Below are 14,522 nucleotides of genomic sequence, written 5' to 3' on the forward strand. Positions count from 1 at the left end.
TTAAAGGCGATTCGCTGCCTATTAAGAATATGTAAATATGGGGTTGTCCATAAGCTGGGCACAGAATCACAGTATATTGTATTTTCATCAGAATCAGTTACTATGAATTATCTAACAGTTTTTTCTTTAACCTGGCTTTGGAGCTGTTGCATGTTTTTAGTGCCATATTTTCATAACATTTCATACAAATTTTCAACTGCGCCATCTGCTGGCTTTAGCTAGCACGTGCATATTAAGAAATGTACAGTCTATGTGCCAAAGGGGAAATATAACCCCATAAATTCTGTATTTAATTAAAATCTAAAGATGGAAATTCAATTTTTAAACATTAACAGAAACTTCAATTCCATTGTAACCATTAAACGTTTCCCAAATTAACAAAAGCAATTTAAAAAAAAAAAAAAAAAAACTTTAAAATGAATATCTACAGTGCATCTGGAAAGTATTCACAGCGCTTCACTTTTTCCACATTTTGTAATTTTACAGCCTTTTTCCAAAATAGATTAAATTCATTATATTCCTCAAAATTCTACAAATAATACCCCATAATGACAACGTGAAGGAAGTTTGTTTGAAATCTTTGCAAATGTATTAAAAATAAAAAACAAAAAAATCCCATGCGCATAAGTATTCACAGCCTTTGCCATGACACTCAAAATTGAGCTCAGGTGCATCCTGTTACCACTGATCACCCTTGAGATGTTTCTTCAACTTGATTGGAGTACACCTGTGGTAAATTCAGTTGATTGGACATGATTTGGAAAGGCCCAAACCTGTCTATTTAATGTCCCACAGGTAACAGTGCATGTCAGAGCACAAACCAAACCATGAAGTCCAAGGAATTGTCTGTGGACCTCCGAGACAGGATTGTATTGAGGCACAGATCTGGGGAAGGGTACAGAAAAAGGTCTGCAGCATTGAAGGTTCCAATGATCACAGTGGCCTCCATCACCCGTAAATGGAAGAAGTTTGGAACCACCAGGACTCTTCTTAGAGCAGGTCGTCTGGCCAAACTGAGCGATTGGGGGAGAAGGGCCTTAGTCAGGGAGGTGACCAAGAATCGGATGGTCACTCTGACAGAGCTCCAGCATTTCTCTGTGAAGAAAGGAGAACCTTCCAGAAGAACAATCATCTCTGCAGCACTCCACCTGGCCTGTATGGTAGAGTGGCCAGATGGAAGCCACTCCTTAGTAAATGGCACATGACAGCCCATCTGAGTTTGCCAAAATGCACCTGAAGGACTCTCAGACCATAAGAAACAAAATTCTCTGGTCTGATAAAACAATTACTGAACTGTTTGGCCTGAATGACAAGCATCATGTCTGGAGGAAACCAGGCACCGCTCATCACCTGGCCAATACCATCTCTACAGTGAAGCATGGTCGTGGAAGCATCATGCTGTGGGAATGTTTTTCAGCGGTGGGAATTAAGAGACTAGTCAGGATGGAGGGAAAGATGAATGCAGCAATGTACAGAGACATCCTTGATGAAAACCTGCTCCAGAATACTGTGGACCTCAGCCTAGGGTGAAGATTCACCTTCGAACAGGACAATGACCCTAAGCACACAGCCAAGATAACAAAGGAGTGGCTGTGGGACAACTCTGTGAATGTCCTTGAGTGGCCCAGGCTTGAACCCGATTGAACATCTCTGGTGAGATCTGAAAATGGCTTTGCACTGATGCCCCCATCCGACCCGGATGGAGTTTGAGAGGTCCTGCAAAGAAGAATATGAGTAATTGCCCAAAAATAGGTGTGCCAAGCTTGTAGCATCATACTCAAAAAGACTTAAGGCTGTAATTGGTGCCAAAGTTGCTTCAATAAAGTATTGAGCAAAGGCTGTGAATACATATGTACATGGGATATTTGTTTTGTTTTTACTTTTAATAAATTTAAAAGATTTCAAACAAACTTCTTTCACGTTGTCATTATGGGGAATTGTTTGTAGAATTTTGAGGAAAATAATGAATTGAATCCCTTTTGGAATAAGGCTGTAGCATAACAAAATGTGGAAAAAGTGAAGCGCTGTGAATACTTTCCGAATGCACTGTATATATTTTTTCAAAAGATTTACCATGACTGAAATGTCAATCTAACCCTGTGTGTGTTCCCATGGGTTCCTAAAACAGCTGCGTGTTTATCAGTGAAAGTTATTAAAAAGCTTTGTATATAAAGTAATCAAATTTATTTTTAGTGGCCCCGTGAAAGACAGGGAACATAGTTTAATGTGACAAATTTTAGAACAGCCTCAAGGAAGAGAACACAATTCACCCTGGAAAAAAACAGCCAAGGAGTAAGATAAATTAGTTGATTATCAGATCTGAAAGGAGCCTTTGGAAATCAAATAGATCATTTGTAATATAATAAATAGATGTGAAATTACCTGTTTATTGACCAAGTAAAAGGCTGGAGGTCATAGTTAAACTAATCTACACTAGAGACGTGCAGTCAGGGGAGAGGGGGAATTTGGAAATTGCGGGGTAGGTAGCTGAAGTTCTAACCCCCCCTCCCCCCCACTGGCCAACATTTGAGGCTCCTAGCACCCATTGTTCCTGGAGATACGAGGCTCCTAGCACCCATGGTTCCGTAGATGCGGGGCTCCCAGCACCTATGGTTCCTGGAGATATGGGGCTCGAAGCAAATATAATTCCTGGAGATACGGAGCTCCTAGCACATATGGTTCCTGGAGATACGGGGCTCCTAGCACCCATGGTTCCTGGATATACAAGGCTCCTAGCACCCATGGTTCCGGAGATACGGGGCTCCCAGCACCTATGGTTCCTGGAGATAAGGGGCTCGTAGCAAATATAATTCCTGGAGATACGGAGCTCCTAGCACCTATGGTTCCTGGAGATACGGGGGCTCCTAGCACCTATGGTTCCTGGAGATACGGGGGCTCCTAGCACCTATGGTTCCTGGAGATACGAGGCTCTTAGCACCTCTGGTTCCTGGAGATACAAGGCTCCTAGCACCCATGGTTCCGGAGATACGGGGCTCCCAGCACCTATGGTTCCTGGAGATACGGGGGCTCCTAGCACCTATGGTTCCTGGAGATATGGGGGCTCTTAGCACCTCTGGTTCCTGGAGATACAGAGCTTCTAGCACCCATGGCTCCTGGAGATACGGGGCTCTTAGCACCTCTGGTTCCTGGAGATACGGGGCTCCTACCACCTATAGTTTTGGAGATACGGGGCTCCTAGCACCTATGGTTCCTGGAGATACGGGGCTCCTAGCACCTATGGTACCAGAGATACGGGGCTCCTAGCACCTATGGTTCCTGGAGATACGGGGCTCCTAGCACCTATGGTACCAGAGATACGGGGCTCCTAGCACCTATGGTACCAGAGATACGGGGCTCCTAGCACCTATGGTACCAGAGATACGGGGCTCCAAGCAACTATGGTTCCTGAAGATAAGGGGCTCCGTTCGCAGCCTGTCAGAAGCTAAAAACAGCGCGGCCAGTTTTAAATACAAGCTGGCACACGCTGTTTGCAGCAGACTGAAAGGATGACTTCTTGTCAGAGGCACTGAGCTCAATGGACAGCTTGGAGCATTGGACCAATGGTAAAGCACCATTGGTCCAAGCTGTCCTATAAAAATGCTGCAGTGGAGGCTCTCCTCTCACTGCAGTGTCACAGAAGGGGGTATGTGTCTAAAAGACAAATGCTCCCTTCCAACCCAGCCCTCTTAACTACAAGGAAAAAACATGGGTTTAGTGGTAAAAGGTTTACCCATAATCCCATGTTTTTCTCACACAGTTAGGAGGGAGAATCTCCTGCTGCTTAAAAGGTACTTTGTTAATCACACAAAAAAATATATAATTATGCTATATGTTATTGCCATAATAATTTATTATTTATCTATTTATTGTGAACTTACTGGTTTGAAGGTGTAACTTCAAACTTCAGTAAAATGTCCGTTAAGCCACCTGCTTGAGTACAGTTTTTGTAAAAATAGTAAATTACCTTAAAAACAATATATACTAATTATTTGGATATTACTTACTTATGGTAATTAACCACTTGCCACGCAGGCCAATTCTGACACTTCTCTCCTACATGTAAAAATCATATTTTTTTTTGCTAGAAATGTGTTCAGAACCCCCAAATATAATACATATTTTTTAATCAGACACCATAGGGAAAAAATGGTGGTCGTTGCAACTTTTTATGTCACACGGTCTTTAAGCATCAATTTTTCAAACGCATTTTTTAAAAAAAACAAAAAAACTTTCATTAATAAAAAAAAAAAAAAAAAAAAAAAAACTATATATTAAATATTCACTAGATATTTCAGTGACTGTCCAGTATACCTTCATTATAAATTTTGTTGTTTCCACATTTGAGATGGCTGCCGCATATCCAATTGACCGTGTGGTTTTGGAGGAAGTACAACCATGTTGTATCAAATGTGGGAACAACAAAATTTATAATGAAGGTATACTGGACAGCCACTGAAAAATCTAGGGAATGTTTAAAATGAACAGACACACCAAGAGCAGTTTTGATAAAAAGCATAAAACATAACTTTACTGGACATCAAAATACATAAAGCTCCTTACACATAAAATGTACCATAATCATCACACAAAATACCACGACCTAAACATACACTCCTATTTCCAATATCCCAAAATATCAAATAATACTTAGCTCTGGTAGTTGAATGTCAACAGCTTACACTGGATAGCTGGAGGAACAGGACAATAAGAAATGCTGGCTGCATAATACACAGAGCGCTGGGCACAGGACTCCATAATACACAGAGCACTGGGCACAGGACTCCATAATACACAGAGCGCTGGACACAGGACTACATAATACACAGAGCGCTGAGCACAGGACTACATAATACACAGAGCGCTGGGCATAGGACTGCATAATACACAGAGAGCTGGACACAGGACTACATAATACACAGAGCGCTGGGCACAGGACTACACAATACACAGAGCGCTGGGCATAGGACTGCATAATACACAGAGCGCTGGGCACAGGACTGCATAATACACAGAGCGCTGGACACAGGACTACATAATACACAGAGCGCTGGGTACAGGACTACATAATACACAGAGCGCTGGGTACAGGACTGCATAATACACAGAACGCTGGGTACAGGACTGCATAATACACAAGAGTGCTGGACACAGGACTACATAATACACAGAGTGCTGGACACAAGACTACATAATACACAGAGTGCTGGACACAGGACTACATAATACACAGAGCGCTGGGTACAGGGCTACATAATACACAGAGCGCTGGGTACAGGACTACATAATACACAGAGCGCTGGGTACAGGGCTACATAATACACAGAGCGCTGGGTACAGGACTGCATAATACACAGAGTGCTGGACACAGAACTGCATAATACACAGAGCGCTGGGCACAGTACTACATAATACACAGAACGCTGGGTACAGGACTGCATAATACACAAGAGTGCTGGACACAGGACTACATAATACACAGAGTGCTGGACACAAGACTACATAATACACAGAGTGCTGGACACAGGACTACATAATACACAGAGCGCTGGGCACAGGACTACATAATACACAGAGTGCTGGGTACAGGACTGCATAATACACAGAGTGCTGGACACAGAACTGCATAATACACAGAGCGCTGGGCACAGTACTACATAATACACAGAACGCTGGGTACAGGACTGCATAATACACAAGAGTGCTGGACACAGGACTACATAATACACAGAGTGCTGGACACAAGACTACATAATACACAGAGTGCTGGACACAGGACTACATAATACACAGAGCGCTGGGCACAGGACTACATAATACACAGAGCGCTGGATACAGGACTGCATAATACACAGAGCGCTGGGCACAGGGCTACATAATACACAGAGTGCTGGGTACATGACTGCATAATATACAGAAGGCAAAGAGTACAGGGTTCAGAGGTTTGCTATGCACAAAGGCCCCCACATCCATAGCTCACCTCTGCACCCTTCTCTCACAGATTATCTATGCAGCCACCTCTTAGCCCTTCCCCCACAACAGCTAAACTCTCCATCAGCTCTGACCACTGCTCCCCCACTGCCCTCACCTGTGTACAAACAGACCCCCCCCCCCCATCTACTCACCTCCTGGTCTCAGCCCTCCACACAGTAAATTTTTGTCTCTGCCTCTCCTCCACTGAACAGCAGCAGGAGCGGCAGTGAGATCGTCCATCAGGGGGCGTCTGCATCTGAGCCACCAGGCTGTTTCTCAGCCATCATGGGATGCCCTGACTACATTAATCCTGCCCTGAATCCGGGGACAAAAATGGGGACAGACTTGGACCCGGGACAGTGTCCTCAATGCAGGGACTGTCCCTGGAAACCGGGGACATCTGGTCACCCTAACATAAGCCTCTCTACAACATCAAAGTATGGGTTCCTTCTAGAGGACACAGTACAGGCATTAAAAAATTCACTACAGGAAAGAGAACAATTGTCAGATTATTGATGTTTGAAAATCTCTGCTTATTAAAAATTTTAATGCTTGCAAAAGATGCGATTTCATCTCATCACTATTTTAGCCGTCCTCTTCATCACAAGTGTTTGCTTTTATCAGGTTATGTATTGCCACTGCAAGATTCTTGTAGCTTAAAAAAAAAAAAAATATCTGCTGGCTTTGCTAAAATACATTAATGTTCCCAGCCAGGACACAAGTTGAAGATATATTGTTAGACGCATCCAGCTACTGCTCATCATTTATGAAGAATTTGTTGTATCTAGCTTGTTTAGGTCATGTTCTGAAGAGTTTTTCATTACAAGAAAATATCCAGGCGGTGATGACAGTCAATGCCCAAAGTCAAGAATATCCAACCCTCAACGGGATCCGAGTCCTCAGCTTGTTGTGGATTATTTCTGGGCACACCAGTCAGTTGGCCAGTGTCTTTAATATCGGTATGTATAATATTAGATCTATTATTCATTTATAAAGGGCTAACAAATTCCGCAGTACTTTACAGAATGCATAGAACAGTGTTTCTCAACTCCTGGTCCTCAGGACCCATTAACAGGCCAGATTTTAAGTATTACCTTGGGGAGATGCAGACTAGAGTACTGCAATCACTGAGCAGCAAATTAGATCACCTGGGATGTATTTCAGTTTTCTTGCAAACCTGGCCTGTTAAGCCTCGTACACACGTACCGATCGTCGGCCGAACGATCGGCCGTCTTTTGTCCAGGGCTGTCGTGTCTGTTGAAAACTGCAAAAGACTGCACACAAATTTTGTCGGCCAACAACAGCCGACTGCAGAAGTGATGTCATGTGATGGTTAACTTTCCTTGTCTTTTTTCTTCTCTGAGCATGCCCAGTCTTGCTAATCTGCTGTCTGTCGGCCGAAATCTGTACTGACTGGCGAACAATTGGCCGTTCTGGTGTTAGCCAACAAAAATTTTAATGCCTGCACGACAGATTCTGTTCGGCCGAAAATGCGCTGTCGGCTGTCGGAAGCATCATACTAACAAGCCTACAATTGGCCGATCGGTCGTCGGCCGAATATTTACGGCCGACAATCGGTACGTGTGTACGGGGCATTAGTGTGCCCTGAGGACCGGAGTTGAGAAACACTGGCATAGAACCACATCATTACCCTGGGTGCACAAATGCCAAAGCAAACACAAAAGGTGATATGAAAGCCAACCAACCTAAATATTGTGGAAGAAAAGCCATGCCAGTCCCCCAGCAAGTACAAGAAAAGCAATAAAACCTGTGAGGCCCGGCTCCCACTTTAGTGTTGCATTAGTGCCGTTCACATTGGTGCCATGCGGGAACCCTGCGAATCCACTGCAGGTTCCCACATTGCACCCGACTCGCAAGGCAGTTCACACTGCCATATGCCAACTGCTGAGAGTTTCAATACAAAGTTAACGACACCCCCAGATTAGTTTGCATATCGCAGTGCGAACTGTCTATTCGGACAGGAATCGGATCGCATAGGTGTGAACAGCCATGCAATCCGATTCTGGTGTGGACCAAAAAAAAGGTCCTGCGCGACTTTGGTCCGAATGCGATGCAAATTCAGCCATACAATCTGTATAGTTGAATTTGCATCGCCCAGAGATTGCATGTGATTTGCAGAGCAGTGTGGCGCGAATCACATGCAATGTCTTACATCGCTATAGTGTGAGCCGTCACTTACTGTGTATTATGTAGTGCGTTAACCTGTATTGTATTACAGTGGCCTGTTAAACCAGCTGGCGTGTATGGTGGAAGAGGTCATCATAATAGATCGGTGCAGCAGGGACCAGAGGACTGGGGAGGCTGCTGTGAGCTAACTCATTATTTACTTTTTAATGAAAAGGTGAACTTATGGCCCATACACGCGCACCGATTGTCGGCCGTAAATATTCGGCCAACGTCCGATCGGCCGATTGTCGGCTTGTTAGTATGATGCTTCCAACAACCGACTCCGACTTTTCGGCCGAACAGAATCTGGTGTGCAGGCTTTAAAATTTTTGTTGGCCAACAAAGAACGGTCGATTTTCCGTCAGTCAGTACAGATTTCGGGCCGACAAAAATGTGATGATCAAGACTGGGCATGCTCAGTGAAGAAAAAACACACGAAAAGTAGACCAGAACATGACATCACTTCTGCAGTTGGTTGTTGTTGGCCGACAAAATTCGTGTGCAGTCTTGAGCACTTTTCAACCAACAAAACAGCACCGGACAAAAGACGGCCGAACGGTCGGCACACAATCGGTACGTGTGTACGGGGCTTAAGTCTTTAAGGTGTTACTAAACCCACAACAGTAAAATCAGTCTGTATACACAGTAAAACATTCTTGTTATACTCGCTGTGGAACCTAAGGGGTTAATCCTCCACATTGTGTAAAAAGGCTGTTTGATCCTGTCCTCACTGATCCTCCCCTTCTTCCACTGTCACCAATCAATCTCCTGATAAGACAGAGCCTTTGGAGTCACTCTGCACATGCTCAGTTTGGTGTGTATTGCTAGAGAGTTTTTTTTTTTGCTCAGGAGAGTGCATGTGATCAGCACAGGGCCAATCAGCACTCTCCAGACAGAGGGGAGGGTCAGGGGTCCTGCAGCCTCATAAGACATTCAGAGTAGAATGAAAACTCCCCCTACAAGCTTTAATCAGACACCGATAGAAGTCACAAGGCTGCTATATACTGCTCATGAGCAAAAGGTATTTAGCAGTTTATATTTACTAAAATAATTGGATTTCCATGTCCTGTGCACTGTGGGAGACCAGATATAGTGACTGCAGACCCCTGGTTTAGTAACACTTTAAATATTCTGGTAAAAATATTGGATTATCTTGGGCATGAATTGGTTAAATTATAGATACTAGAGTGTGTCTAAGCCCATGTTCACATTGGACATTCAAATCGCATGTCAAATCAAAGCCAATTGCTGGCAATGGCACCACCCGAATTGGTGCGACTCTGTAGCGCTGCACCGATTCCCAAAAGTCATTTCTGCACTACTTTTGGTGACTTTGGAGGGGCAGTTTCAATAGACATCTTTAGAGGAATCCACACAGATATCTGTGAAATCGACCCCTGAAGTCGGACTGAAAAAGGCAGTTTGAAATCGTGCGACTTCAGCTGACCTCACACGATTTCACACCCACCTCAGTGTGACCCTGGGCTAAAGCTAATTTGGTGCTGAGTAGTTGGAACGTCTTCAATAAGTATCTCTCACTAAGCAGATTTGCTTCTTCTATTTGTCCTATTGACCACTGAGGACCAAAAGTGTCACCACAACCGGAATAGATGGGAAATCGATCAATAGGGGGACCTGTTCTGGTGACAACTGTCTAAGGCTGGTTCATACTATTGCAGGTTTTTGGGAGCTGGCATCCAATTAATTTAAATGGGTTGCCGCCTGTCGTGCCTGCGTTTCCTGCAGAAAAAAGGTTCATGCACCATTTTGGAAATGCAGCAGCCGGAAAATCCCATGATGCCTTTGCACCATGCCATTTCTCTGCGGTTCCTGCGAACGCACTGCAGTTTGAGATGCATGGGGGTGCCATTAAGAATGAATGGCAGCCCAGCGTGTTTTTTAAGGCTGCATTCACATGTCAGCATATGGATCGTGGGCAGAATCGCCGCGATTCCGCCCTCGATCCGGAAATCATTGCAAATCGCGGGACGCCTGTGCGTTGCCCGTGATTTGCAATAGCATCCCAAACGCTGAGCGATGTTGCTGCGATTTCCGCCTGCCGAATCGCAGTAACATCGCGCAAAAAAAATCTCGGGACACATTACGCTCCAAAGAAGCTCTTGTACATTTTTGGGCGTAATGCGTCCCACTATTTTTTTTTGCGTGATGTTACCGCGATTTGGCTGGCGGAAATCGCGGCAACATCGCTCAGCGTTTGGGGTGCTATTGCAAATCACGGGCAACACGATCAATACGCTGACATGTGAATGCAGCCTTACAGCAACCCATTTTGACTGCCGGTGGTTGCGGGTGCAGGAATTGCTGTGATTTCCGCTGTGAGGCAGAAAAGGATCGGTGGCTGTAATAGGACAGTACAGCTGCTCAGCGGGTGCCTGAGCCCCCCTTTTGAACTGATAGTGCCTGGGCCTAGTACAGGAGGGCTGGCTGTTCTGCCTTATCTGCGGCCCTGGCTATAGTTATAGTACATTACTTTGGAGTGGAGCTCATTCTTTTTGTTTTCAACTCAGAGTCATGTATATACACTTGGGACATTGTGATATCTACATCAGCTATTCATAACGGGGTTCCTACAGAGCTTGCCAAGGGTTCCTTGAGCTGTGGTTGATTGACCTCAGATTTGATGGTTCTGGAACCAACACCACTTGGCAAGGCCACCAGCTTAATGCCAGTTATTTCATTTAGCTGTCTGTAAGGGTGGTATTCTGTAATGGTTGCATTTTTCCTACTGACCATCAATGTAGGGGGCATTTATGTCATTAATCCCCAATGAATATGATTTAGCAGGGGTTTCCTAAGACCTGGAACAGGCTGAGTTGGAAACGCCCAACCTACATTTTCTACTAGATATGTACTACATCATAAAGAGTAACTCCACTTTTGTTTAGAAAAAAAAAAAAAAACACCCTCTGGGTGATCTCTGTACATTACAAGGATTTTAACAAACGTTGTTGCAGATTCCTACCTTTTGTTATTCTGAAGAAATAGCTGTTTGTTTGTCTGTGTCCATGTGGAAAGTGTATCTAATGGGAGTGGTTTCATAATTATCAGCTGCTGCACTTGCAGGACTCTAATCAGGAAAATTGCAGGGTCTGCATCCCTTTAGAAGTGATTTTTCTATGCAGGGGATGCAGATATCTGGGAAAATCAGTGAGCCAATCACACAAGCTGGAAATTATGTCTCTTGTGGGCGTTCAGTACACATTCTGTACAGAACACCTCCGGGTCGCCATAAATAAAACAACCAAGGAACCTGATCCCCCGCCGCACTGGGTAGAGGGATCCTAGCACCTAGGAATAAAATAGATGGATATGTTGAGGAGGACTCCTGATGGGTGAGCATGAGACAATTACTTCACATGTTGAAAAAACATCATTTATTAAATTTGCAAGTCATAGACATAAAATGAACACACATATAAAAAGGAAACAACATTTCCATGGTACATTCAGTGCAAAAGTCCAACTTGATCTCACATGTGCCCTGGGACAGGACTGACGCGTTTCGCCCTTGGATGGGCTTTCTCAAAGACCATAGCCAGTCCCGGGTGGACTATTGCAAAAAGACAGGAATGTAACATTAAGTTTACAGATATAATAACATCGTAATATTTCAGTACACCTGTACCTACTACAAAACATTCCTTAAGTACATCAAAGGTACAATGTATGCTCACCACATAAATAGAGAAATTGAGGTTAGTTGTTAGTGAACAGGGGATTCCACATACAGCCCGATGCACGGCTCCACACCCGTGTTCAAGGAAGCAACACACTGGGTATCTCCAACCCCGCAAGGGGCAAGAAACCTGTCCCAAAAGATAAGGTGTCGAGCCCCGCCCCTTAAACTGAAGGAGATGAAAAGCTACGACCTCGGGGGAGAAGGCCAAGCAATCAAAAGGTCATAATTGTCCCCTGAAAAAGCGGGGTAGCTCAAAGGGCTCTGAAAGACAAAAAATAAATAAAAAATAATAAAACTTCTTGCTAAGTCCAACGATGCCCAAAGGTCCCCCTCCTCTCCCTCATTACACCCATTCAGGTCATGCAGAGATGGTGAAGAGATAGATCGCAGTACCCCATATGCAGTGAATAAGTGAGATATTGAGCAGACAAACCATACAGGACCTCTCAGAGCACGTCCAATCCAATGGATCCCAACTAGGGAGAGAAGGTCCGCTTCTATCAGAGATTAGAAGTAATGTGCCAGTCTCACTCCCTCACTATAGAGCGTACCAAAGGTTATCAACAAAGAAAAAGAAAACAGGTCAGCAAATGTAGATCAACCAGAAGAGGAGGTGGAAAAGTGCCAGTGTAACTAAAGAAATCACCTTCATGCGGCCCCAAGTAGGGCACCAGAACACAAGGCAGGCATGTACAGGGAGGAAAGAACCATCTTTAAGAGGCATCAACCATAAAAGAAAGGCAGGCATGCATAGCTATCCGACCACCATAGGGGGGAGAGAGAGAGAGAGAGAGAGAGGGCAGAGATAGGCGTCAATACCGCATCATAGGCCCCAAAGATCAACCAACCCCGAGCCATCGTCCAATCCCCAAAAGGGGGGCCCCCAAGCATCAATGTTCCCAGTCCCCACATACCTGTTGTTAATGCACACGGCCGAACCAGGACGCCTCCGCCGCCGTCTGCAGGCGGAGGCCAAAGCACCGTGGTCCGACCGTGCACACCCTCCTCCTGAAATAGGCCGGGCTCCACCGGAAGTGATCAACGCCACTTCCGGTGCGGGCGCTGAATGATGGACAGGCGCACCGCGCGTGACGTAATCACGCACCGCGCGCCACCATCGTAACCGGCCGTCGGCCGGCCCGGAAGTGGAGGGCCACATGGACGCCACACTACCCGGGCTTTGCGCCCGAACATTCCACCGCCAGAGGGACCTCCCATCATCACTCCCCAAAGACCGAGATGATGGTCCGTGCCAGCCATAAAGTGGAATTCCCCAATCCACCAACGCATTGCCCCAATTGGAGCAACCAGGGGAGGTGAATGTCCCCCGGATATTCTATAATAAAAAAACAGAAAAACAAAACCAAAAAACAAAGAATAAGTATTTATAATAAGCAAATGGATAACGTGACATATATGCGCCCTAAATAATTACAAGGGCTAAGAAGAACAAACCAAAATTCAATAATGATAATAATCATCAGGAAAGAATGATTAAGATATGATAAATATTATAAAAGCAACATATTCAGGAAATTAAGGGTATGAGCCCCACATATGCCCCTAGTAGTCAGAGTGGCCCAGAGAAAGATTTAAGGGGAGATTTAAAGATTTATGGCGACCTCCAGGTCGCCATATTGCATTTTACAGAAAATTGCAGCGGCTGGATATTGAAAAGGAAAGGTCATTTTTAATAATATTTAATTACAATATGACTTAAATCGCAATTGTATATACTATATTATTTTTTTTTGTTTGCTATTTTTTTTCCCACGAAAGTGGAGTTACCCTTTAGGCAGCTGGGAATGTAAGTGAGGGGAAATCATCTTAATGGAGCCCCAAAAAGCAGTAAAACTTTACAGATGTTTTAACCTCACCTTTTCTATCCAAAACTAAAAAAAAAAAAAAATTGTTGGGTGAACATATATTAAAAAATTGGTCCTGGAGGAAAATCCAATGGAATTTAAATAAATGTTTTTTCTTTTAAAGTTGCTCAGATCTATGTTTTCTTTTTATGTCTATATGTATGGCCAGCATTAGACTACAGAGTCTATTAAAATGTTTGACGACAGATAATTGGAAATAATGACTCTATGTATTACATTACTTTGGTTTTCCATCGCAGATAATTCCTTTGAATGGAAATCACGAGTGTTAGAAAAGCCAATATATTTCTACACGCTGAGCGGTCCGGTGTACCTGGGTGTCGATTCCTTCTTCTTCCTAAGGTAAACACAAATAATCCAGCTCCAAATCTGTTTTAAAGCTTGCAGATGATACAACCAGTATTGGTGTGATTCATAATAACGATGAATCGGCCTACAGGGAGCAGGTGAAGTGTCTGGTAGAAAGGTGCGAATAAATAGCCTCACTATTAATAACAAGACCAAAGAGCTTATCATTTATTTCCATATATAGGAGGCTGTGTACAGTCCTTTTTATACTGGAGAGCAGGTTGTGGAAAGGGTTAACAGTTTTTGGTTTCTAGGGGTTAACTGATAACTTTTAAGACACCCGGTCATTTCAGCTAATATTCTCCTACAAGATTAAATGTGCATGTAAAGACAAAGTGAAGCCAAAATAAAAAGACACTATAGAAAACTATAGAGTGAAACAATGGGTTATGGTTTAGCGACCATAGTCAGTACAGTGCATATAAACAATG

The 14,522-nt window shown here is 44.0% G+C and overlaps 1 protein-coding gene across 1 annotated transcript in view; it reads left to right on the plus strand.

Moving 5' to 3' along the window:
• LOC309552182 (O-acyltransferase like protein-like) overlaps positions 1–14,522 on the plus strand; it is a gene marked incomplete at its 5' end in the record, with an annotated part of 137,390 nt that overhangs the window by 45,713 nt on the left and 77,155 nt on the right. The window contains 2 exons of the mRNA XM_082252995.1: positions 6,759–6,929; positions 13,983–14,085. Of these exons, the coding sequence (XP_082109121.1) occupies positions 6,759–6,929; positions 13,983–14,085 (274 nt within the window). The remainder of the gene's footprint in view (positions 1–6,758; positions 6,930–13,982; positions 14,086–14,522) is intronic.

Source organism: Pelophylax lessonae, assembly GCF_965119305.1.
Source record: "Pelophylax lessonae genome assembly, chromosome: 1".
Classification (NCBI taxonomy): Eukaryota; Metazoa; Chordata; class Amphibia; order Anura; family Ranidae; genus Pelophylax; species Pelophylax lessonae.